Source organism: Herpailurus yagouaroundi, unplaced genomic scaffold (assembly GCF_014898765.1).
Source record: "Herpailurus yagouaroundi ecotype Mexico unplaced genomic scaffold, PumYag 141, whole genome shotgun sequence".
Taxonomy (NCBI): domain Eukaryota; kingdom Metazoa; phylum Chordata; class Mammalia; order Carnivora; family Felidae; genus Herpailurus; species Herpailurus yagouaroundi.
In genome coordinates, this window is record NW_024412396.1 from 31,353,634 (window position 1) to 31,380,909 (window position 27,276).

The 27,276-nt window shown below is 39.3% G+C and overlaps 1 protein-coding gene across 4 annotated transcripts in view; it reads right to left on the minus strand.

The window, feature by feature from the left end:
* Positions 1-1,425: 1,425 nt before the first annotated feature.
* Positions 1,426-27,276, minus strand: part of GCH1 (GTP cyclohydrolase 1) — a 48,424-nt gene continuing 22,573 nt past the window's right edge. Inside the window, exons 2-6 of one of the 4 annotated variants that reach the window (XM_040477203.1) lie at positions 21,475-21,584; positions 18,573-18,628; positions 4,652-4,683; positions 3,643-3,727; positions 1,426-2,466 (exon numbers count right to left, since the gene is read on the minus strand). In XM_040477203.1, the coding sequence (XP_040333137.1) occupies positions 2,376-2,466; positions 3,643-3,727; positions 4,652-4,683; positions 18,573-18,628; positions 21,475-21,584 (374 nt within the window). In that variant the 3' untranslated portion in view covers positions 1,426-2,375. Of the gene's footprint in view, positions 2,739-3,642; positions 3,728-4,651; positions 4,684-18,572; positions 18,629-21,474; positions 21,585-27,276 lie in introns of all 4 variants that reach the window. The other 3 variants (XM_040477200.1, XM_040477199.1, XM_040477201.1) reach the window with 3 other exon arrangements.

Here is a 27,276-nt window from a genome sequence, read left to right on the forward strand (position 1 = left end):
CCCTTATGATGGGTATCTTTGGTAAAAGAGAATACAATTGGGGCGCCTGGGTGGCGCAGTCGGTTGGGCGTCCGACTTCAGCCAGGGCACGATCTCGCGGTCCGTGGGTTCGAGCCCCGCGTCAGGCTCTGGGCTGATGGCTCGGAGCCTGGAGCCTGTTTCCGATTCTGTGTCTCCCTCTCTCTCTGCCCCTCCCCCGTTCATGCTCTGTCTCTCTCTGTCCCCAAAATAAATAAACGTTGAAAAAAAAATAAAAATTAAAAAAAAAAAAGAGAATACAATTAAAATAATCTATTGTTATATCTATACAAGTGGTTCAGAAAGAAACTACTTTCACAAGAAACTATGGTATAACACTTTAATAATTTCAATAGAACCAACTTCAGGAACAGATGCACGCATACATAAAATTCAAACAATTGAACAGTGTACTTAAATGCATCAAATTCTTAAAAATCCCCAAAATGGATTCACAGATATGAAAATTTTAAAGTACTGCAGACTAGAGTAAAACAGACAAGATTATTACTTTGCATTTACCAATAAGACAATAGCCTGTAGATACATTAGACCTTTATGAGAACACTTGTAGGAAATGTTAGACTCATTAAAAAGGAATACAATTGATCTCAGAAAGATGAATTTATAGCTAATAATTTCTTTGGTCCTCCAAATCACATCTTTTTTTACTTTAAAATACCAAACATGAGTTGAGTGCTTAATTCTAGTTCTTAAATGTCTAAACATTAAGCAGGATAATGTTTATATCAGATTAGATTTTTTTAAAGGAACTCAGAATGAATTAACACTGTATTTCAGAAACTCCAAGTATAGAAAAATATAGAAAATAGAAGTAGGGAAGAATTTTTTTTTAAACATTACTTCTGGGGGCGTCTGGGTGGCTCAGTTGGTTAAGCAAACAACTCTTGGTTTCAGCTCAGGTCATGATCTCATGGGTTTGTGAGATCAAGCCCTGCATTGGGCTCTGTGCTGACAGAGCAGAGCCTGCTTGGGATTTTCTCTCTCCCTCTCTCTCTCTCTCTGCCCCTACTCTGCGCATGTGCGCTCACTCTCTCTCTCAAAATAAATAAAGAAACTTAAATAAATAAATAAACAGCACTTCTGCCACCGTGTCCCATCATAAGTCAAATGACATCAAAGTGGCAGATTTAGGACCATCAAGGTTAAAGAAAGCACTGCAATTAGTTCTTAAGGTAACAGAATAAATCTGAAGAGCATGAGGTCAACCAAATAAGAGACTTTTCCATGGAATGACTGTGGTTGTGTTTTTGCAGGGGAGTTGGGTTTTTTCTTTGTTGTTTTAATTTGCCCCACACTGCCCCAGTGGAGGAAATTTCAGGTAGTCATTAATAAGGCAACAGCTTCCTGGAAGAAAAGACCTATATACCACTTGAACAGTTACACTGAAGACAAGACCCACAGGGACCACAAGAGGAGCCAATATGGGGGCTTCCTATATTTTCCAGTAATTCCAGAAAATTACAGTGCATTTTCATAGGCACCAACAATGCAGCTTTCATTAAACATTGGATATCGGTCACAATGCAGTCCACGGTTAGTTCATTCTGCCATCTTTCATATTCACAGAAGCTATGGTTCTGCAGACCTGAAAATGATGGACATTCTCAAAAGTTTCTGGAAATACATAGAAAAATACTTGATAAGACTTTTAAAAAAAGTTTTGAGGCATCTACAAGGAATACACAAAGTAAGCTTGCAAGAGACTTCTAAAGGTAAAATTGTGAGGACTAGTTATTTGCAGTGTTGGTACTTAAGTCTCATAAAATAATGGCTTTTTAAAAAATGGCAAAGGTAGCTACACTCCAAGTGGTGTGATATTCGCATCAAGGCACAGAGAGTTAAATGTCTAAATCCCTGTAGGTTGACATGGGAATACATTCGTAAACAAAAGGAACAAATTCTTTGTACTTGAATTTAAAAAAGAACAGAAAGTAGAAACGTGCCTTTTTAGCTCACAGTAAAATCAAAAACATAGATATCCTACCACCTTCCCTTTCATGACTAACATTATAACTGGACAGTTAAAAAATAAATATATAAAAAATAAAGTGCCCTGGCAGTTTATGAAATGTGATTATGGTGGAGCCTGTTGGACTTTGTGTTTGCAGAGCAATGCTGCATGCTGTACAGGAATTATTTTAAGCACTACACCATTTTTGTTTTGGGAGGGGGGAAAAAAAACAGTATATTGGCCATAATTTCCTCCCATTCCCAAAATTCCTACGCTTATGAACCCAATTACCATAGTATTTGAACGAAATACTTGAGTTTTTCTTCCTTTCCAGCACCCAATGGTTATCCAAATGGCAGTGAGTTTGTGCATGTAACTTACACTATTTGGCAGTTTCCTTGACAGTTACCACTAAAAGGTGGCAAGAAGAAAGTAGAGGGCTCACCCCTTTATTAATTATTTTTATTTCATTGCTATAAATAATTATTAAACACAATTAGTGACAAGGGATAAAGTTCACATCTGTAACAACTGGAAACGGAATGTACAAACAGTTAAGACCAGACAAACAATGTTTCTAGTGGCACGATCTGCAAACCACAGGACACACGCTGAAGTTCAGCTCTTAATGAGAGTTAGAAACTCTTCCCGAGTCTTTGGATCTTCCCGGAACACACCCAACATCGTGCTGGTCACAGTTTTGCTGTTCATTTTCTGTACCCCTCGCATTACCATACACATGTGTCTACAAAACAAGACAACAAAGGTGGCTTAAAGAAATCGACAGTTGCTGGTTTGGTTTTTAAAGTAAGAAGCAAGCCAAAAAGTTAAATCCGATTATACTGAGTTCACAGCTACCAGCTGTATCCACTATCACTTCTTAGACAGATTTGACCTGAAGTTTTCATTAAGTTTCTCAGTGGTTGAGTCTTTGATGCATCTAGCAGAAGGGGAAAAAAAGGAATTTTCTTTCTTGTGAAAATACTACAAGGGGTCCGCAGAAATACAACAACTTCTGGATAAAAAGAAATACAGAATTTTCACTTGAACAGTCTTTAGGACCCAGACAACACAATGCTAGCTTACGTGCGAGGAGAAACACTGAAGTATGCTGGTCTCACCAGGCGAATCCAGAGAACGGTGACCACAGTGAGCCTAAGCAACCTGATGGGGCCAGACAGCACGCACAGCACAGAGCTCATGCCATGCCAGGAGAATGGAGAAGATGTGCGCAATTCCCATAATTCATTCGAACTTAAATAAGTGTCTTCAGGTGCCCTGTGCACACAGTCTTAGCTCCATTTTTTAAAACGTGTGACAAAATATCAGGAAAAGTCTGCATAGAGCAACAAAGAGCTAAAGAAGAAATCAAGAGAAGACATTTGTGCCACGGTTGCACAAATCACTACACTGATGACTCCCTACACCTCCATAACCCTCACCAAAAACAAAACAAAGCCTGTCTCCTGTACTCAGGTTCCTATATCAACAACACAGTAAATGAAAGAGGTAAAAAAAAGCTTCAGTCTCAGAGACAGAAAATGGGACAGTGTCAATTGTGTGCCACCACCCAGCGCTGGGAAAAGAGCAGGACTAAATATCACGTCCAGGCACCACAAGGACATTATGAAAGGCAAACACAGACTTACGTTGCTTCCACCACCACCCCAACTCCAGCAGGCCGCAAGGCTTCTGTGATGGCTACTGCGATTTGTTTGGTAAGACGCTCTTGAACTGTGGGTGTGACAAGAAGCTCGGTTTAGGAGTCTGACACACCCAGCCATCTTTACAGTATTTGTTGTCTTTAGAATATCTGAAGTCTTAAAAAGCAGACTTCTGTGAGGTTTGAGAGCTAAGGCACACCAGCTTTTCCCAGTTTGCTTTGTCTGCTGCCTGGCCCACAGGGGGCAGCTGTTCAATTCCCTCACCTGCAGAATAAGTACTGACGGGGGCTCAGCACCACTGGAGGGAATGCTAAGAATGACAGCTGTCTCTTAGGTGTGCAGTGAGACCAACAGAATATTGATAACAAGCACCTCCATGCAAATGAACAAGTAGCTCGCAACAGGATTAACAAAGGCTCTACAGTCCAAGTATTGAATTGAAAGCTAGAGACCAACCATTTAACCTATGCAATGCAGTTCCTGTGCTGAATAAACAACTCATCTCTGAAAACACATTAAGAGTGTTCACTGCAGCACTGCATCTATTTGAAAACTGACAAAATTTTCAAACATCTATTAGATCAGGAAATGGTTAAATCAAGCCCCAGCACGGCCGTACAATGGAATGCTAAACAGCCAGCAAAATCAATGAGTTATGTGCATGTGGGGGAAAAAAATGTTTTATTTGTTAAGTGAAAAAAAATAGGGGGAAAAAAGTGAAGCCCATTACATACAATATGAGGACATTTAAAAATATAATAAAAATAAATTGATTTCAAAATGTTGGTAGATGCATGAAATACGAAGGAGTTTGCAAATACATCAATGATTTCTTCTGGAGGCTTGAAACACTGCAGACTTTCTATCTTACATTCCTATGAGGTTTTGATTTTGGTAAGTCGCATGTATTCTACTTGAAATAAGAACAACAACCAAAAATACTTTTTCCTTAAGAAAAAAATGTTTTTCTGTAAATAAATGTTTAAAAGTTTACCTTGTAATCGTCTACTATAGATTTCTACAATCCTAGAAAAGAAAGAATCGTTTTAGTTAATCATAAATTAGTTTGAAGTGGAATTCATAAGGCTTCTTTAAAAGACTAAAAGGACTTTATTGAAGCAATTGTAGGGTGTGGGCAGGAGATTGAATCTTCTAAGAGGGGAAAAGATACAAAAACTAATGGAAATGAGAAGAGGGAGGGTCTTGAGGAGACCACTAAGCATGACACAGAGTGGTACTTCCCAATGTCCCCAAAGAGAGAGAATTAGATGAACATTCACTTAGGAAAAACACAATGGGACATAAGTTTAGAGCTCCCAAGTCATCAATTTTAGGCCAAGTCTCAAGTGTTCTAATTAATCATATTGTTTAATCACAGCTTAAAGTTCAAGTTAAAAATAAAAGACTATTTGTTAATTAATAGCAGGCCACTGTCAACTATTGTACCCACTAAACCTATTAGGATGATCAGATTAGAACTGAACAGACTTCTTCAGACATCTCTTTATAAGATAGATCTATATAAGCACTCAATACGATTAACTCCCCAAATTAAAAGCCTCCTGATCTTAGCTTATAACACAATCTGTCAAGTGATGGATTTTCCACTTTCAACATCTTTCACTCTAACTTGTGAAATGTAAAGATGGCCACGTGAATTACTCATTTGAGGATAACAATTCACGTTAAGGATCTTTTTTTCAAAATTTGGCTTTTTAGTCCTGAATTTGGACTCAATTTAAGGATCACCTCACCTATGAGGCATTTTATGGCTCTTCCTCCCACCACTATGCTGCTCAGATAAAACTGGAAAGTTGTTCCTTTATATCCATTACAGCCAATAAAGTCAGTAATGGGTATGCCACCCTGTTTACCACTCATCCTGAAGGCAGGAGCCACCCTGATTCTTCTTCCTGTTTCTAGTAGATTTATAACATTGAAGGAATACATGTTTCCAATTTTGAACAAAAACCTGAGGAAGGATGGTATTCAAGCTCCTGGATAGGTCTCATTTCTTCTGGACCAAATCTTTCTATATATTTCTTCTGACAGTTCTCCAGCTGATTATTTTCTGTTGTATTAATAGGAGATGCCATTAATTTAAAAATTAGTAATGTTGGGGTGCCTGGGTGGCTCCGTCTTGATTTCAGCCCAGGTCACAATCTGACAGTTCATGAGATGGAGCCTGCATTGCACTCCATGCTGACAGTGTGGAGTCCGCTTGGGATAATCTGTCTCCCTCTCTCTCTGCCCCTCCCCAGCTGCATATGCTCTCCTTCCCTCTCTCTCTCAAAAATAAACTTTAAATAAATAAATAAAATAAAAATTAGTAATGTCTTCCTTCTCATAGTCATTTCTTTCAATCGAGAATTTCAGGTACAACATTAGACAACAGTGATAATATTAGGCATCCATATTTTGCTCTACACTTTAACAGGAATGCCTCTAACATTTGCTATCACCCATGATGCCTGCCTGTTTCTGGCAGATAGCCACTCTCCTGCCAAAGGAAGGCCATTCATGTAGATCATTAATTGAGTGCCTTCTACATGTATGATTATGTGATAAGCAGGGCCCCTGTGCTCAGAGAGTTTATAATTTATTCCTAGTTTATTCATTTTTCATTTTTAAGTAAGCAGTAGGCATTGAATCTCTGTCTTCTCAGCATTAAAAATAATCATATAGCTTCCCTGAATTAAAAAAAAAATCTTCATTTTGCCCTCTTCCTTGAAGATAATTTGTTGAGAGGTATTTGTTGAAAGTAGAATTCTAGGGGCACCTGGGTGGCTCAGTCGGTTGAGTGTCTGACTTTGGCTCAGGTCATGATCTTGCAGTTTGTGAGTTCAAGCCCCATGCCGGGCTCTGTGCTGATAGCTCAGAGCCTGGAATCTGCTTTGGATTCTGAGTCGCCCCCCCCCCCCCCAGGCCGGCCTCTCTCTCTCTCTGCCCCTCCCCCCACTCACACACTCTCTCAAAAATAAGCAAATATTAAAAAGAAAGAATTCTAATTTGACACTGATATTTGCCTTTTAACATTGCCATTAGCAAACAATCATCAGTCTAATTGTCCTTACCCCCTTAGGTAATATTTTTCTCTGCCACTGCTTTTATGACATTTCAGAATGTGTACCCTGAGGTTTTTTATGTTGTGTCAGATGGGGGTTTAATTTTATTTGCTCTGTTTGGGATTCATTAGGGTCCCTAAATCTAAAGACTATGTTTTTTTCCATGTGCTCCCCAAACCTTTTCAGCCATTACCTTCTCTAATATTGCACCTACCCCATTACCTCTGTGATCTCCAGGAATTTCAATCAAGGACATATTAGACCTCTTCAGTCTTCCATATCTCTTACATTCTCACTCATATTTTCCACCTAGCCCTCTGTGTTACATTCTGTGCAATTTCTTCAGACCTTTCTTCTAGTTCACTATTTTTTACTGTGTCTAACCTGCTATTTAATGTAACTGTATTGGGCTTCAATCCAATTATCACTTTTTTTTCCTAGAAGTTTTTTTGTTTTTTTTATAAGAAGAACTTTTTTTTTTTTTTTTTTTTTTTTAAAAACAGAGAGGGACAGAGCATGAACAGGGGAGGGGCAGAGAGAGAGGGAGACACAGAATCTGAAGCAGGCTCCAGGCTCTGAGCTGTCAGCACAGAGCCCGACATGGGGCTCAAACTCACGAACCGTAAGATCATGACCTGAGCTGAAGTCAGATGCTTAACCGACTGAGCCACCCAGGCGCCCCAGAAGTTTTGTTTTTTTAATCTAATTCTGAAAATTTGCCAAACTTTTGGTACTCTTATTTTCTAACGTATTCGTTGTATATTCTGCATCTGCTAGCTTCAGTCTCTTCCCTGTTTGACTATTTGTTTCATCTGACTCTGACCCACGGTAGGTTTGTGGTTTTTTTGGTTTTGTTTTTACTTTTGGTGAACTCATGCTCCTTGGAATTCTTTGAAGCTGAAATAAAAGTGCATCAGAGAATGAGCACTTGTCTCTGCCAGGTGCTGGAAGGCTACCTCATTGGCAACCTCTGAAATTAAATTACTGCCTTGGGTTTTCTGAGGACCACACATGGTGATGTGAATTTTGAACCCAAATCCTTGTGAATACATAGTTATGGGTTCTTTTTCTTGGACTCCCCAGAACAAAGCTAACAGGTAATATCTCTCCCAATTTGGGGTGGGATAGGGAGGACAGAAGCCTGACTTTGACTCCAGTGCCAGCTAATCCTTGTGAATTCTCACTGGAATTGCTTACACTTCCACCAATGTTTGAAATGTTCACACACATTATATCTCAGTATGCTATACTAGGAGGGATATCATTACCATCTAGTTTACCATACTCCCAGAATCTATAGTTCTTGGAGTTAACCTCCTTGGGTCATGATGAAAACAATACTTGTGCCTGTTAGAGGAGTTTTTTGGGGTTTTTTTGTTTGTTTTTGGTATTTAGGATTTTTACAACTACATTTATAAGTGAGATTAGTCTATAATCTTTTTAAATGCTAGCTTTATCAGACTTTTACCAGGAATAGGTAGCTTTATCAAATTAATTGTATAGCTTTTCAGGTTTAGCTGAATAATTTATGCAACATTAGAATTAGTGGTTACTTGGAAGTTGCCTATTAAATTGACCATCCACTCCTTTCCCTCCAACCCAACTCACATTACTTTGACTTTTTCTAATGGTTACTAGTCTATATAAGTTTTCCAACTCTTGGTTCATTCCCTTCTCCATCTTTTTTTTTTTTTAACTTATTAAGATATAAAGTTTCTAAAACATACTTTAGTTACATAGCCTCTCATTTCTAGGTATAAATCTTTCTCCTCTCAGACTTCTAAGCAATCTATGATGTATGATCTTTTGGGTTTATGTTTTCTATTCTTTTTTAATTTTCTAATTTAATCATTTGACTTTCTTCTTTCCCATTTGTTCTATTAAGCTTGCTCTAAAAAAAAAAAAAAAAAAAAAAAAGTGTATAAAAGGGGCGCCTGGGTGGCGCAGTCAGTTAAGCGTCCGACTTCAACCAGGTCACGATCTCACGGTCCGTGAGTTCGAGCCCCGCGTCGGGCTCTGGGCTGATGGCTCAGAGCCTGGAGCCTGTTTCCGATTCTGTGTCTCCCTCTCTCTCTGCCCCTCGCCCGTTCATGCTCTGTCTCTCTCTGTCCCAAAAATGAATAAACATTGGAAAAAAAAAAAAAAAAGCTTGCTTTACAATTTCTTTAAAAAAAATATTGGATGCTTAATTTACTTGTAGTGTTTCTTTAAAAAAAATTTTTTTTTAATGTTTATTTATTTTTGAGAGAGACAGAGACAGAATGCAAGTAGGTTAGGGGCAGAGGGAGAGGGAGACACAGAATCCGAAGCAGGCTCCAGGCTCCAAGCTGTCAGCACAGAGCCCGACATGGGGCTCACGCTCATAAGCTGTGAGATCATGACTTGAGCCGAAGTCAGTCGCTCAACCCACTGAGCCACCCAGGCGCCCCTGTAGTGTTTCTTAATAATGAAAGCATTTGTGGCTAAAAATTTATCTCCAAAGTGCAGGTTTTTAAAATTTTCATCTTAACTGAGGTATAATTGACATAAAAATTATAAAGATATTTACAAGTGTATGTAAGATATTTAAAGTGTAGACTGTGATTTGATATATGATGCACTGTGGAAAAATCCCATCTAGTCAATTAATACACCCATCACCTCACATATTTATCTTTTTTTTTCCCCCAGTAAGAACAATGAACACTGGAGTACAGATATCTCTTCAATATCCTATCTTTATTTCCTTTGGATATATACCCACAAGTAGGATTGCTGAATCATATGCTAGTTCTATTTTTAATTTTTTGAAAAATCCCCATACTGTTTTCCATAGAGGCTGCACCAGTTTACATTCCCACCAAGAAAGTACAAGGATTCCCTTTTCTCCACAGTCCCACCAATACTTATATCTTTTTTATAATTCTGTAGCCATGCTAACAGATATGAGGTGATATGTCATTGTGGTTTTGATTTGCATTTCCCTAATGATTAGTGAAATTGAGCACCTTTCACTTATCTGTTGGCCATATGTATAACTTCTTTGGAGAAATGTCTTTTCAGTTCATTTGCCCATTGTTAAAAATTGGATTGTTTCTTTGCTATTGTGTTGTAGGAGTTCTTTATATTTTTTTGCACATTAACCCCTTACCAGTTATGTAACTTGGAAATATTTTCTCCCATTCTGTAGGTTGCTTTTTCATGGTTTCCTTTGCTATGCAGAAGTCTTTTAGTTTGATGCAGTCCCACTTATTTTTTATTTTGTTGCTTTTACTTTTCCAGAAAATCATCACCAAAACCATTGTTAAGGAGCTTACCCTCATGTTTTCTTCTATTTTATGGTTTTAGGTCTTATGTTCAATCCATTTTGAGTGGATTTTTGTGTATGGTATAAGAAAGGTATCCAGTTTTCCTAACACCATTTTTTAAAGTTCATTGATTTTTTTTTTAGTAATTTCTGCACCCAACATGGAGCTCAAGCTCATGAACCCAAGATGAAGAATCACACACTCTACCTACTGAGCCACCCAGGTGCCCCCCCCCCCCCAATACCATTTGTTGAAGAGACTATCCTTTCTCCATTCCTTGCTCCTTTGTCATAAACTGGTCATATATACATGGGTTTATTTCTGAGCTCTCTATTCCATACCTTTGGCCTATATGTCTGTTTATATGCCGTTGCCATTCTGGTTTGATTTTATAGCTTTGTAATTTAGTTTAAAATCATAAAGTGTGATACCTCCAGCTTTTTTGTTCTTTCTCAAGATGGCTTTGACTATTCAGGGTCCTTTGTGGTTCCATACAAATTTTAGGATCATTTTTTTCTATTTCTGTGAAAATGCTGTTGGAATTTTGAAAGGGATTGCATTGAACCTGTAGATTATTTTAGGTAGCATGGACATTTTAACAATATTAATTCTTTTAATCCAATAACATGAGATATTTATTTGTATCTTCTTCAGTTTCTCTCATTAATGTCTTATAGTTTTCAGTGTACAGATATATCACCTCTTTGATAAAATTTATTCCTAGGTATTGGTGCAATTGTAAATAGGATTGTTTTCTTAATTTCTTGGACAGTTTGTTAACGTATAGAAACACACTGACTTCTGGATATTAATTTGTATCCTTTATAATTTATTAGTTCTAACAGGTTTTTGATGGAGTCTTAAGGTTTTTTTCTTAAATTTATTTATTTTCAGAGACAGTGAGATTGTGTGGAGTATGTATGAGGGAGGGGCAGAGAGAGAGAGAGGGAGAGAATCCCAAGCAGGCACCATGCTGTTAGCACCAAGCCCAACATGGGGCTCAATCCCACGAACCATGAGATCATGACCTGAAACGAAATCAAGAGTTGGATACTCAACTGACTGAGCCACCCAGGTGCTCCCTTAGGGTTTTCTATATATAATATCATGTCATCTGCAAATAGAGACAGTTTTGTCTCTTCCTTTCTGACCTTGATGCTTTTTTCTTGTTGTATTGCTCTGGCTAGTATTTCTGATGCTACATTGAATTAAAGTGGTGAAATAGGGTATCCAGGTGTTCTTGTGTTGTTCCTGATATTAGCTGAAAGCTTTTCCTCATTGACTATGAAATTAGCTATGGGCTTCTCATATATGGCCTTTATTATGTTGAGGCACATTGCCTTTATATCCAGTTTGTTGAGAGTTTTCATCACAGATGGATGAATTTTGTCAAATGTTTTTCTACATCTGTTGAGATTACCATATGACGTATACTTCATTTTGTTAATGTGGTTTATCACTGCATACGTTGAAACATCCTTGTATGCCTGGAATAAATCCCCCTGGATCAGAGTGTATGATCCTTTTAATGTATTGTTCAATTCAGTTTGCTGGTATTTTGCTGAGAATTTTTATATCTATGTTTGTCAAGGATATTGGCTTATAGTTTTCTTGTATAATTTTCTGTTTCAATATCAGGTTTAATGCTGGCCTTGAGAAATGAATTTGAAAGTATTCCCTCCTATTCTATTTTTTAGAAGAGTTTGAAGAGGATTGGTATTAATTTCAAAATGCAGTTTTGTACTTTGAATTGCACACACTGACATACAGTGTTTGTATCATTATGATTTTCTATCACATCAAAGGAATTTAAAAGAAATTTAACTTCCAAATAGTTGGTTTTTAAAAATAATTTATTAATATATAGTTTCTTATTACACAATAGTCTATTCATTTAAGTTACAGCTAGTTTTTGACCAAAATCCTATTACTCTGCTTTGTATATCCTTTTTTGTACATCTCAATCAAACATTGAGAGGTAATTGGTGTTCCCACTCACTTCTTTGGAGTTTGTCAGTTTCTCTATGTATTTCATCTAGCTCCTGTTCTGTTTTGAACCCATTTGACAAAAAAAGATTCATGACCACTTTTATTATGCAAACTTCAATATAAGAGGACCCACCTTGTCTCCTTTGACAAAGTTTGCATTTTCAGCTTTTGTAATTTTTTTTTTTTAGAGAGAGTGAGCACGAGTGGGGGAGGGGCAGAGGAAAGGAGAGAGAAAATCTCAGGCAGGCTCTGCACTTCCAATGAGGGGCTCAATCCCAAGACCCTGGGATCATGACCTGAGCCAAAATCAAGAGTCAGACACTTAACCAACTGAACCACACAGGCATCTCTGTAATTTTTTTTAAATAAAGGGGGGCATGATTAGGTACTTATAAAATCTGTGTTAGGTCCTGTTTCCTGTGTTGCATTATGCTTTCTCTCCTCTTCCTCCTCCTATGACAACTGGGAAAGTAACCTGGTGACACCTTTGCAGGTAGATGGTATAATTTAACCCTTGCAAATCTTAACAGTATTTTTGATGCCTTCATATAACTTGACTTGTCACCAGGCTGCAAATTCTCAACCATGGCTAGAGCAAAGAGCAAAAAAAGCAGCAGAGGGTACAGCTGGATCACAGTGGGACTTGCCAGCTAAAGTAAGGAGTTTGAACTTTATCTTAAAAGCTATGGGGAGCTACATCAAATCCACACTTTAGAAAGTACATCCTAATAGTGTATGAGAGCAGATTTAAGGATGCAGAGAGATTAGAGGCAAGGAGGAGTTCAGGGTTTTATAATCCAAGAAGAACATATGCAAGGCCCAACAGAGTGGCAGCAAGGATAGCAAGAAGGCAGCATGGTAACAGGAGGGAAGTGGGGGTGCTGTAGGAGGTCAGTGAGCATACAACAGCAATGGATGGATTCCTTCTCACTCCTTGCACCAAAATACATTCCAGATGGAGTGAAGATTTAAATATAAAAATAAGGCCATAAAAATAACCCAAAAACAGGAGTTTATGACTACATAAAAATTTTAAACTTCTTTATGGAAAAATGATATTATCGAACAAAATCAGAAGACAAATGACAAACCTGGAAAAATTATTTGCAGCACCTGACCTAACTGGTTTAACATTCAAAGAGCTCATACAAATCAGTAATAAAAAGATAAGCAATCCAATGGAAAAATTAGCAAAGGCTAACTAAGAGAAGGCAGTTTCTATAAAGATTCAAACTCTATTAAAAAAATGCAAGTTTTAAAATTGCAAATTAAAACAATAAGTACCCTATCCCACTTATCAGTTTGGCAAAGATTGAAAAGTGTGATGAGGGGCGCCTGGGTGGCTTAGTTAGTTAGACTGCCGACTTTGGCTCAGGTCGTGATCTCATGGTTTGTGAGTTCAAGCCCTGAGTCAGGCTCTGTGCTGACAGCTCGGAGCCTGGAGCCTGCTTCAGATTCTGTGTCTCCCTTTCTCTCTCTGCCTCTCCCTTGCTGTCACTCTCTCTCTCTCTCTCAAAAATAAATAAACATTAAAAAAAATTTTTTTTAAAAGTGTGATGAAACTCAGTGTTGGCAAAAGTGCAGAAACACACACACCCTTTGACCCATTATTAGAGTATAAATTGATACGCTCTTTTTTAGAGAACAATTTAGTAATAGCAAAAATTGGCTACCCTGAACCCAACAATTTAATTTCGGTAATTTACACTATACAAAACATGTTCACCAAAGCATTTTTTCTACTTTTTTTTTAAATATGAAATTTATTGTCAAATTGGTTTCCATACAACACCCAGTGCTCATCCCAACAGGTGCCCTCCTCTTTTGACAACAGTCTTAAACTGTAAACTCTCTATCAAAGACTGATTAAATGAATTATATTAAACAATTAAAGAAATACTATGTAGCCATTAAAAGAGAGTCAGACTTTCTGGACTAAAAGGTGTCCAAAGGACTTCAAGGTTTTTTAATTAAAACAAAAACAAAAACACAAAGGGGCACCTGGCTGGCTCAGTCAGTAGAGCATGTGACTGACCTTGATCTCAGGTATGTGAGTTCAAGCCCCACCCCACCCCCATCTTGGGATTACTTAAAAAAATTAAAAATACAAACAAAAAACACAAGTTGTAGTACAGAATGTAGGGTATGATCTCTCCCTTTTTTGTTTTGTTTGTCCTTTTTTTTTTTTTTTTAATTTTTTTTTTCAACGTTTTTTATTTATTTTGGGACAGAGAGAGACAGAGCATGAACGGGGGAGGGGCAGAGAGAGAGGGAGACACAGAATCGGAAACAGGCTCCAGGCTCTGAGCCATCCGCCCAGAGCCTGACGCGGGGCTCGAACTCACGGAGCGTGAGATCGTGACCTGGCTGAAGTCGGACGCTTAACCGACTGCGCCACCCAGGCACCCCTGTTTTGCTAGTCTTAAAGTGATATATGTTTGTGTTTGCATAGAAATTTTCTGGAAGGACAATCTCTAGCCAAGAGACAAGAAATGTCTAGTTTTAACTTTGAGTAATGGAAATAGAAAGGAAAGCTTTCCCTTTACTCACTCATTTGTATTTAAGCTTAACTGGTAAGTATGTTATTTTTATAATAGAGAGAGGGGCGCCTGGGTGGCTCAGTCAGTTGGGCATCTGACTCTTGATTTCCGCTCTGGTCACCATCTCCTGGTTTGTCAGGTAAAGGCCCGCCTCAGGCTCTGCACTGACAGCTGACAGCGTGTAGTCTGCTTGGGCTTCTCTCTTCCTCTCTCTCTCTCTCCTCTGCTCATGCTCTCTCAAAATAAACATTTATAATAGAGAAAAAAGGAAAAAATAATGTCCTCCTTGTAATCTAATGCCCACCCTACCTTTCTGACGATCTTGCAGTCATCCCTGCCTACATCTCTTACTTCTGTCAGTTAATCTCTCTATCGACTTGCCTCTGCTTACGCATTTACCATACCCAAAGGAATTTCTCTTCCCTTTAGGATTTTTTTTAAATGTCTTATTTATTTTTGAGAGAATGTAAGCAGGGGAGGGGCAGAGAGAGAGTGGGGCAGAGGATCTGAAGACAGCACAGAGCTCAATGTGGGGCTTGAACTCACGAACCCTGAGATCATGACCTGAGATGAAGTCAGATGCATAACCGGCTGAGCCACCCAGAGGCCCCTCTTCCCTTAAAATTCTGCTCAGTTTCCACCTCTGGGTCTTTCTTTCTTAATTTTTTTCAACATTTATTTTATTTTTGAGAGACAGGGACAGAGCGTGAGCGGGGGAGGGGCAGAGAGAGAAGCAGACATAGAATCTGAAACAAACTCCAGTCTCTGAGCTGTCAGCGCACAGCCGGATGTGGGGCTCAAAATCCACAAACCTCGAGATCATGACCTGAGCCAAAGTCCGACACTCAACCAACTGAGCCACCCAGGGGCCCCTCTTCCCTTAAAATTCTGCTCAGCTTTCCACCTCTGGGTCTCCTTAATCCTGCCAGGCCACAGTCATCTTGGCTCCTCTGAACTCAGAGCTCCAAACCAGGCATTTCTGTGGTACCTGCTGCCTCATATTGCCCACCCTCCGTGAGGGCGGTGGTTGTGTCCCACTTCTCTCTAGCAGTCATCATGGCTGACACAGTACCCTTTCACAGTAGATACTCAATAAATAGATGAACCACAGCTAACCTGAGGCACTTCAATTCTATATTCAAGATTTAACTATGTTCACTCAGTTATTCTAAGGCAAGAAAATGAATACATGTTCAATGGATATTTAGCAACAAAATGAATTCTTTTTTTGTTGTTGTTAAGATTTTATTTATTTTTTTTTTAATTTTTTTTTTTCAACGTTTATTTATTTTTTTGGGGACAGAGAGAGACAGAGCATGAACGGGGGAGGGGCAGAGAGAGAGGGAGACACAGAATCGGAAACAGGCTCCAGGCTCTGAGCCATCAGCCCAGAGCCTGACGCGGGGCTCGAACTCACGGACCGTGAGATCGTGACCTCGCTGAAGTCGGACGCTTAACTGACTGCACCACCCAGGCGCCCCAAGATTTTATTTTTAAGTAATCTCTACACCCAACACAGGGCTCAAACTCACAACCCCAAGATCAAGAGTGGCAGGCTGTACCAACTGAGCTAGCCAGGCGCCCCAACAAAAGGAATTTCTATTCAAACTACATTTACTCTAGAATTCTACTAGAGTTAAACCAGATCAACTCACTTCTGGCATTTTCTTGTTACTTAAGGCTTTACTGTTTGATATTTGACTTCCCTGGCACTAAAAGGTCATTCGTTTAAAGGCAAGCATATAACAAACTTCACATACAAGATTAAAATGAGCAGTGAAGTTTTGCTAAGACATTCAGCTTTCTTTATGACTCTTCATTCCCTAAATATTCCACTTCTTATAAGAAATAAACTGGATAAAAATCTTAGCTTTCTTTCCTGTTTAATAAACACTTCAATCAAATTTTTCTTCACAAATATCTGAAAGTAACATACACTCTGTTCTTTAGTTAGTTTCATGTTCCTTTTTTTCCCCTTAAGTTTAATCCTATTAGTGTAAAGACGAACCCCATGCTAATCATTAACTTCTTTGTATTATTTCCTAAAAGCTTAATTATTTGAGATCTTTCCATTTCACTAGGAAAGGAGGTAACACAAGCGTCAGCAGTGCCCAAGTTTCTATGTAGGAAAGGCATAGGGTTGGCAGTCTTGCTGAAAGGGAGGGTGCCAGCAGACTGGGCCTGCAGCTAGGTTTGCACAGAAACTAAGCTGATTTTACTTAGACTGTGGCTTATCAAACAGTAAGAATAACCAATTTTAGTACAGACACTTCTTTCACAGTCGACATGACTTTATTATTTGGGAGTAAGTTACTAGGGAGGGGGCTGCTAATAGAAATTAAAGTAGGATTATTTGCCCCCTCCCATTACCACCAACATCCACCCACCCCTCGGCACTGCCACTGGGTACAGATCACTGAAAGGTGGCAAGATGCTTCTGGATTTGTGTTAAGAGCCTTACTGCAGTGAAGCAGTTACAGCTATGACATAATAACATCTTTTCATGGTACCAAGTAGCCCTGTCTGATGGAGAGTGCTAAGCAGGAATGAGGTCAGAAACCAGGGAAGTTAAATTTCTCTCTTCTACCTACTTTCTCCTTAATCCCAAGAGGAATGAGTAAGAAAGTAGAAGAGAAAACAAAGTAAAAAGAACAGCTGTGTAGAGCAGCTGTCAGATTGCTAGCGTGGTTTTTACAGATTCCAACACAGAATTGAAAAAGATCTGGACCACCATTTCAGGATTGTGATGAATCCCATTGTCTAAGTGGAAAAGCAGCAGGAATACATCAGAGTCACAGTATATATAGTTAGTTTGGTCACGAAGATTCATTTATTCCAAATTTTTTAATGTTTACTTATTTTGAGATAGAGAGAGAAAGAGGTAGGGAGGGGCAGAGAGAGAGGGAGAGAGAGAATCCCAAGCAGGTTCTGCCCTGTTAGCACAGAGCCCAACGTAGGGCTCAAACCCACGAACTGTGAGATTATGACCTAAGCTGAAATCAAGAGTCAGATGTTTAACTGACTGAGCCACCCAGGCACCCCTATTCCAATTTTGATATGGTCACTATAATCTCAAATTATCCAAACTTAGCTTGGTTTGGGGGAGGGGGGCACCTGACTGTATGTTCATCGCCTATTACCTCATTTTGTCCTTAATTCTCTCCCAACACACACACACAACCACACCTCCCAGCATTCCTCCATACCCAGGACTCACTAACTCCATACAAAGAAATTACAAAGAATATTTAGGGGCAATAAAATACTGGTTGCTGAGCTATCAGAGATACATGAACACCAATTGTCAGGTTGATTTTTAAACATAGATGACAGTACTTGTATATTACCTCTCCTTCCTAAAGCCCAAATAAAAATAGTAGCAAAGGAATTTTTTAAAAGGCATGAACCCACAGGATAAAGAAGGGAAAATAAGACTGTAGTAGAAAAGAGAAACAGAGAGGAGAGTAGGTATTATTTTTGGAATATTGCTGAGAAAGCCAAGGAAGGCACAGCACAGTTTTGTGCCTGCAGAGGTATCAAACCAGAAGTGAATGGATGGCCCTGCAGGACCCCAGAAGATGCCCACAAATACTCAGGTGCAGAAGACCCCCAAATGGTAGTATGATTAAAAGTCTGAAAACAGTGCAGTGGAATTAGACTCCTGCTCAGGTTTCCTCTCCCCTCCCCCCCCCACCCACTGTTAGTAAACCACCCTTAAACATGGGGGGATGGACTGAATGCATCCTGGTCCTTTCCAGGCTCTACAGAGAAAGGTATGAACTAAGACTTCAAAGATGTGCCAGTGGGAAGAGTTGTGGAAGGTGGGGGAGAAAGGCAGTGATGGGTGAGAATAAAAGGGATTTGTGTCTCAGGTCCTCCAAATACGCTTGTCTCTGTGACTATAAATTTTATGTTGTAATGTGACTTCCAAGTTAGATCCACACCAGTCAAGAAAGCAAGCCTTATGAGATTCTAGCCATATAAGGGCAGGTCCTACAAATCTGTTTTCCTACTCACCACACAGTCATACTTACCTCGCAAGTTTGCTAAGGCCAAGGACTTGCTTGTTAGGAAGATAGCCAATATGAACCTTCAAAGAAGAGACAGAAATCACGAGTTAGTTGAAAATCCAGTGCTTCTTTGTAACAAAATAAGGAAACAGAAGACAGTATATGTATTATGTAATTCAACACGATGAAAATGTCTCTTTAAAAAATCTAGAAGTTTTGGGGCACCTGGGTGATTAGTTGGTTAAGTATCCAACTCTTGATTTCAGCTCAGGTCATGATTTCAAAGTCATGAGATCGAGCCCCACGTCAGGCTCTGCACTGAGCATGGAGTCTGCTTAGAATTCTCTTTCACCGTCCCTCTCTGCCCCTCCTCCGCTCATTCATTCTTTCTCTCTCTCTCTCAAAATAAATAAATAAACTTAAAAAATCTAGAAGCTTTAAGACTTAGAAAATGAAGGACTGGGGCGCCTGGGTGGCGCAGTCGGTTAAGCGTCCGACTTCAGCCAGGTCACGATCTCGTGGTCCGTGAGTTCAAGCCCCGCATCGGGCTCTGGGCTGATGGCTCAGAGCCTGGAGCCTGTTTCCGATTCTGTGTCTCCCTCTCTCTCTGCCCCTCCCCCATTCATGCTCTGTCTCTCTCTGTCCCAAAAATAAATAAATGTTGAAAAAAAAAATTAAAAAAAAAAAAAAAAAGAAAATGAAGGACTAACAAAAGCATTTAGAAAATTACAGATGTGCAGGAAAAGGAAAATATATGAATGACTATTCATGAAATGACAAATTTGAAATATAGTCTTGATATTTCCTGGTGAAGTTAAACTCTTGATACAATTCTTCCAGTATTTCTTCTATTGAGAGGACATTCTCTCAAGACAGTGCAAATTATCCTATAGCAACATTAAAATGTAGCCAGGAAAGCTTCCTTTAAATGGCCCAAACTGTAACTGTGAACACTGACATTCCACACATCATAGTGGCCTTAAAAGTCCCACCCCACTGCACAGAAAGAGGGTCTCCATGTCCTTTGTCATGGTTGGTGGCCCCATCTCTAAGCTGCTGGAGAATACTATCTTCCTGATGGGAGATAAAGGACACAGCTACAAATGTGACTTGTCAAAACCTGGACCTTAAGATCTAAGTTCTTATAGCACCTACTATGAGGCCAAGCCAATTCCGTAATCTTAAAAGTCACTGACTAACATCTAATATGTCCATGTTACCTCTCTTTGAGCCAAGTATTAAATTACGGGAACACATTAGTTCTACAAAAGGCTAATAAGTAAACGGCCATTTGTAGGCAATCAATTAACCTAATATAGAAGTATAGATTCATTTGCATCATGGTTTGCTAGCGTTTGTTGCATTCGCTCACCTAATTAATATCTACTGTACATGTGAATAATGGATATAGTAGTAATTAGTGATTTTTCATCTATTAGCACTGTGCTTTGGGAATTTAAGAATACCAATTCATCACCTTCCTGGTCAGCAGAAGGAGAAAGTAAAGTAGCACCTGAACTGACTATTTCAAAGAAAAATTAGAGAGTTGAAAGTTTCCCATGGAGCTAAGATCTTCTGTACCACTTGAAATTTTATACTTATATGCAGAGCTATAATTTATTGTTTGTACTACTTTTGATCTTTCTGAAGATCTTAAGTCATTTCAATGTTGATTTTAGAGAAACACTGCTGAACAATAGATTTTTTTAAAAGTTAGCAAGAACACAAACACAGAGATAATCATAGCAGAAGGTAAGAGGATATAGTGAGAGGCTGAGCACAGATCAAGTTCCTAAGTCTAGCCCCAGCCCAAATCACTAACTTCCTCCGTCTTCTTGGACAAAGCCTATGCTTTCTGGGCCCAAATTCCTCACTTACAATAAAAGGTAGTAAGATAAGCTCAAAGGTTCCCTCCTTCTTGAAAATCCTGAGCCCTTAAGTGTAGGCACACTGGAGAGCAGGGGAGGGGCAAAGGGAGGGGAGGAGGGGGGGAGGGGAGGAGGGGAGGAGGGGATGGGGGATAGGAGGGGAGGAGGAAAAAGAGAAAGAGAGAGAGAGAGAGAGAGAGCGAGAGAGCGCGCGCGCACGCACGTGCACACACATGAATCCCAAGCAGGCTTCACACTTGGTGTAGAGCCCCACACGGAGCTTGATCCCAGGACCCTGGGATCCTGACCTGAGCCAAAATCAAGAGTCGTATACTCAACTGACTGAGCCACCCAGGTGCCCCCGAAATGAAATATTTTAACAAAAAAATGTGAAGCAAATGTTAACACATTAAATTATGTGATGGGTATACAGGTATTCATAACACTATTTGCTAAGTCTTCTGTTTAAAAACTATTAATAAAAAGTCAAAATAAAATAAAATTATAATGGGAGAGAGAGGACAGGACTACTTTTGGTCCTACATCCACGGTTTCAAAGATATGCTTAAGTGCAACAAGCTAGACAATATTAAGCAGCTTGCATTAGATTCACTGTTCCTAATACAGAAAGAGTTAGAAACAAAGTCCACTAATACTATGACCTCTGCCATAAGAAATTCTGCAATCATTGCTGCTCATGCCATATTACACAAAAGTACATCTTGGATCAAACATTATTTAGTCAAAATAAAAAGCAAAGGTTTTCAGAGTCTGCTGCAGCTACCTTAAAAAAAAAAGGCAACTTTATCTCATTATTTTAACCAATACCATGGTACTTACTATGAAATATTTACCCTGAGGACCTTCAGCTACTTGGTTTTTGTTTTGTTAATTTCAAATTATTAGATTAGTCAGGTTGATAAAGAGTAAATGTTTATGTGTAATTCTACATATCTGGGATATTAGGAATTAGCAGGTGATGATTTTAAAGATAATAATCCTAATTTAAAAATTTTTGTTATATTTTAAAATTAACAGGAAACAGAAAAAACCCTTACCTTTCCAACAAATGGAACCAGATGATGTTCACACATGGAAAACATATCTATGTCCTTCACAATCACCATCTCATCATGATCTTCATCAAATATAGCATCATTTAGGACATCTGAAATCAGAGGCTTGCTTTAGTAACATTTCCAATTTTACAGAAAGATTCAGAGTAGAAAAACTAACAATCTCCACGGTTAAACAGAGATTGACAGTCAACAAAGACAAAATGTTAATCCTAACTAAAATGTTAATGAAAAACGCGTTAAAACTAGTTATTTTTCTCCCACCAAATTAGCAGTCTTTTTCTTTAAATGATGAAAACAACCCTTAACTATATAATATTACATAACAAATGCAGGATTACAAACAAATGTGTCTGCTGCATGAGAAAAGGAGAAAGGGAGAAATATGCAAAACAAAAGTTCTGGTGACGAAAGGGAGCTGCTTTCCTTTTCTTCTTTATATTTTCTTGTACCTAACACTTTCTCTATAGTGGATGTGTAGAAAACTTTATCTGACTTCTGAGGCCAGAAGTCCTTAGCCATCTAACCTCTGAGGCCAGATCTCAACACCCATAAACTCGACATTATCTATCCCCCAAATACTTGTTTACTCATAAAATTTACTATTTCTTGAATGCAAGCACAAGACTTATTCTAAGCAGTTACATTTTTCCCTAAGGAACTAAATGCTATAATTTTTATGTATATGCCTGCCCAGATTAGCTTTTGACCTCTGGACTCTGGCACATATGGCCAGGCATACAACAGACATTTGTATGTTTATGTAAAAACATAAAACTTTATTTTTTATTGATTTTTTTTTACTATTTTTTTTTAATTTTTTTTTCAACGTTTATTTATTTTTGGGACAGAGAGAGACAGAGCATGAACGGGGGAGGGGCAGAGAGAGAGGGAGACACAGAATCGGAAACAGGCTCCAGGCTCTGAGCCATCCGCCCAGAGCCTGACGCGGGGCTCGAACTCACGGACCACAAGATCGTGACCTGGCTGAAGTCGGACGCTTAACCGACTGTGCCACCCAGGCGCCCCAAAACTTTATTTTTTAAACGTGCACTGATAGCTGGACATCATGGCAGCCTACATACATTCAAGACTCCAAGCCGTAGGATTTCAAGGATCCGGGGATACCCATCTACATAGTACGATGAGACGGAGCGGGGAGGAGGTGAATAGAGTTTTGCGGCCACCTACAGTTAATCTCCCCTCAGAAAGCCAGGCTGCACTGTGAGTCACAGGGAAGTGCAAACGTCCACCCACACAGCCTGACCTTCAGTGGCTCCGTTGTTGCTAGAATAGAGGCTCACAGATATTGAGTCATCACCGAACCACAGTTATCATCCCCTGAGTCAGGCTATTCAGAGACACATTTGATTGTGGAGTGGAAAAGTCATTAGCGTGGTCGACAAACGTGAATATGCAGGGTTTAGACACACACAGACAAACACAACACCCCTGGTAGGAGAGGCTGATAAAAATCCACGGAAGAAAAGGATCAGTGTCATCCTTGAAGTAAATACTTCGCCAAAAACAGTTTTCTATTCTGAATACTCTGCCCTAACCTACAGTCATATTTCTGGAAGAAGTCTAAAAATAGGCCCTGAGTGCTCCCCAAAGTATCCTGGATTTCTCCAACATTTTTAAGTAATATTACTGCCATGCATAGCTTATTAAAATCCTTAGTCATACAAGAAAACCCTGAAAGTAAAACAAAGTTATTTCTTAAAGAACAAAAGAATTATCAAACAGAAGCATTCATTTTCTCTGACAAAGAATGAGAGCATCCCCATTCTAAGTTGTGACAACTACCATACGGCACATGTTAAAAGCTTAGCCTCAAGTTAGGCTAAGTTAGTGTCTGGGTCCATTACTAAGTAGCTGTTGGACCTTGGAAAGACTATTCTTTGCCTCAGTCTTCTAAGCTGTAAAATGGACATGAAAAAAGCATCTACATTTTTAGGAGTATCCTGAGCATTAAATGAGATAATCCACATGTTTTTAGAAGTATGCAGGTGGATTAAGTAGTAGTTGCTGTTATTACTGTTACTATAATTACGGTTGAGGGAGTGGCTAAACTATGTGTCCCATGCACACTAATATACATCAGAATTTAAAAAGCAATAATTTGCTTCTAGGAGACAGACTACAGAAAAGGAAAAAATAGTAACTTTACACCAAGGAAACCTGGCAAACCAAGTGATCCAGTTTAACTCTACCAGTAATAAGACATAGTAATAACATGTAGCTTCTGGTAAAATATGAAAAGGGCACATCACCTCTGTGGTGTTCTTCCCCCGAAGTGTGTGACTGTAGTCTAATTACTAGACAAACTGAGGGACATTCTGCAAAATACCTCAACAAGCACTCTTCTAAAATGACAGGGGGGTAAGGCGGTGTGTGGGTGGCTCAGCTGGTTGAGCAATTGACTCTTGATTTTGGCTCAGCTCATGATCTCATGGTTCATGGGATCAAGCCCTGCACTGGCAAGGCACTGAGCATGGAACTTGCTTGGGATTCTCTCTCTTCCTCTCTCTCTGCCCCTCCCCTGCTCATTCACACTTTCTCTCTCTCAAAATAATAAACATTAAAAAAAAAAAACAAACAGAGAGATGGAAAGACTGAATTGTCACAGATTAGAGGAGACTAAAGAAACGTGAAGACTAAATGCACTGGAAAAACTAAAATCCACACAAAGTCTATAGTTTATAGTATTGTACCAATATTAATTTGTTAAATATTTTTAAAGTTTATTTATTTTTGACAGTGTGTGAGAGCGTAAGCTGGGGAGGGGCAGAGAGAGAGGGTGAGAGAGGAACCCAAGCAGGCTCCGCACTTCAGCACAGAGCTGGACGTGGGGCTCGAACCCATGTCCTGTGAGATCATGACCTGAGCCAAAATCAAGGGTCGGACATTTAACCAACTGAGCCACCCAGGCGCCCCCCCAATATTAATTTCTTAAGAAATGATAACTATACCATGGGACATAGGAGAGGTTAACATTTGAGGAAGCTGGGGCAATGGTATATAGAAACTCTCTGTACCATCTTTGTAAGTATTCTGGTAAGTCTAATGTCACTTCAAAATAAAAAGGAAAAAAAAGCAATAGGACAATGCCCATCAACTGGAATGTATAAACAATAGAGCACTATTCTGCAATAAAATAGAATAACTACTTATATATGTACTAATATGGCTGAATCTTCAAAGAATTATATACATAGTGAAAGAAGTCATATACATTCACACAAAAAAAGTATGTATGAAATTCTAGGAAAGAGAAGTATAGTTAGAGAAAGCAGACAGATGGTTTAGCAGGGACCAGAGGGGTGAGAGGATTGGCTGTAAAAGGGTAGAAGAAAACCTTTTTGGGTGATGGAAAGAGTCTATACCTTCATTGTACTGGTGGTTGCACAACTGTATGTATTTGTCAAAATTCAAATTGTACACATGAAGTTGTTGAATTTTATTGAATTTAAGTTATCCCTTAGTAGAGCTAACTTTTTAAAATAATCTTAAAAGAATATAGAATAACATGCAACCTTTTGTGTAAAGAAAGTGGAATGGGGGAGATATAAACATATATATGCTTATCTTCAAAAAGAAACACTAGGAGAATAAATCAAAAAACTAATAAAAATGATTATGCATAAAGGACTAAGAAAGCAGGAGAGAAGGGATATGGATAGAAGTGAGACATCTTTAAATATGATTTGTTACATAGTTGACTTTGAAATCATGTAAATGTTTTACATACTTAAAATTAAGCCAAAAAGAAAAAAACCCAGTGACCCCCATAAATCTTAATGGTTTGTGGTAATGGAACAATATTATGTTGCCTATATCCCATTTCGTGAAAGTGAACCCAGACTATAAACTTGACCTAGCTGAATCATTTTTCTTCAATAATGAAGTTTCCCTGCTATATTTATTTATGTTTTGCTCCAACATATCTGAAAGCTACCATCTGTGGCTAATAAGAACAAAACACTATCACAGATTGTTTTAATTTCCTGCCTGTTATCAGCAGCAAGAAGGTAACCCTGGAAACAAGGATTTATGGCATTCTGTTTCCTACTCTTGGTCATAACCAACAAAGAAAACTGAAGGGGCCTCCAAAAGTTGAAGGTTTGTCTATTACAATACCACACAAAGAAAAATGTAAAGGTATACCTTGCTCGTGTCATTAATGATTAAGCAATGACAACAAATAACCCTGCTGGGCAGCCATCCCTTAAGTAGTTAATCCCTTCCTGAAAGTACAGTTAGTCAGGTCCACAATAGGAGCCCATGTACCTGTTTAAGCACCCTCGGAAGCAGGGTGCTTCTCAGACTCCCCCAGGGGGCTTGTCAAAACACAAACCACTGGACCCCAGTCCCAGAATTTCTGATTTAGTAGGTCTGGGTGGGAATGAGAATTGACATTTCTAACAAGTTCCCAGAAGATGCTAATTCTCCTGGTCTGGGAACCATACTTTGAGAGCCCCTGTATCTTTTTTGTAGATTTCTTATCTAAACGTTTATTCATTTTTGAAAGGCAGAGAGAGACAGAGTGGAAGTGGGGGTGGGGAAGAGAGAGAAGGAGATACAGAATCCAAAGCAGATCCCAGGCTCTGAAGTGTCAGCACAGAGCCTGACATGGGGCTTGAACTCACGAACTGTGAGATCATGACCTGAGCTGAAGTCTGACACTTAACCCACTGAGCCACCCAGGCACCCCAAGAGCCCCTGTATTAAAGTTGTATTCATGTTTTGTGCTGCTACACAGAATCTTCACACCTTCAAAATGCTCCTACTCAAACATAGCAATATAAGAAACACAGAACTGCTTCTGCCATGGTGAAAGGGGGTAGGAGTAACAGGAAACCTCTGGGAGAGATTCCCCACAAAAGAAAAATTCTATCTAATGGAATTTCTTTTTAACGAATGGTAATAGGAATTAGCATTATCTAGGATGTTTGGTGATCAGCACTAAAATTTAGAGATCTCTGAGGAAGCCAGAATTTCACACCTGATGCAGCTTCCTGGAGAACAGCATTAATAGACAATGGAAGAAGGCTTGGAACATTGAGTGTACCCTAACAGATAAGAAAGAGAATGGGGTCTGCCTACCGATTTATTAGAAAAAATTGTTTTTCGGGGCGCCTGGGTGGCGCAGTCGGTTAAGCGTCCGACTTCAGCCAGGTCACGATCTCGCGGTCCGTGAGTTCGAGCCCCGCATCAGGCTCTGGGCTGATGGCTCGGAGCCTGGAGCCTGTTTCCGATTCTGTGTCTCCCTCTCTCTCTGCCCCTCCCCCGTTCATGCTCTGTCTCTCTCTGTCCCAAAAATAAATTAAAAAAACGTTGGGAAAAAAAAATTAAAAAAAAAAAAAGAAAAAATTGTTTTTCAGTTTATTTTGAGAGCGAGAGCATGAGCAGGGGAGGGGCGGAATGAGAGGGGGAGAGAGAATCCAAAGTAGGCTCTGTGCTCTCAGCACAGAGGCTGATGTGGGGCTCAAACCCACAAATGGTGAGATCATGATCTGAGCTGAAATCAAGAGTCAGACACTGAACCAACTGAGTCACCCAGGCGACCTATCTGCCTACTGACTTTAGAACTAAGACAGCAAAACACAGTGACAACTAATAACGCAGGGAAAGTTTCTTTGCTCTTGGCTGGAATTAAATCAACTTAAGGGGCTAACAGCCACCCTGACTTAGTGGAGAAAGGTCTGAATTACTGGCCCAAACCCCTCAACATCAGAGCTGTCTCAACCAGCATTGGGCACTTACGTCATATACCTCCTGGTA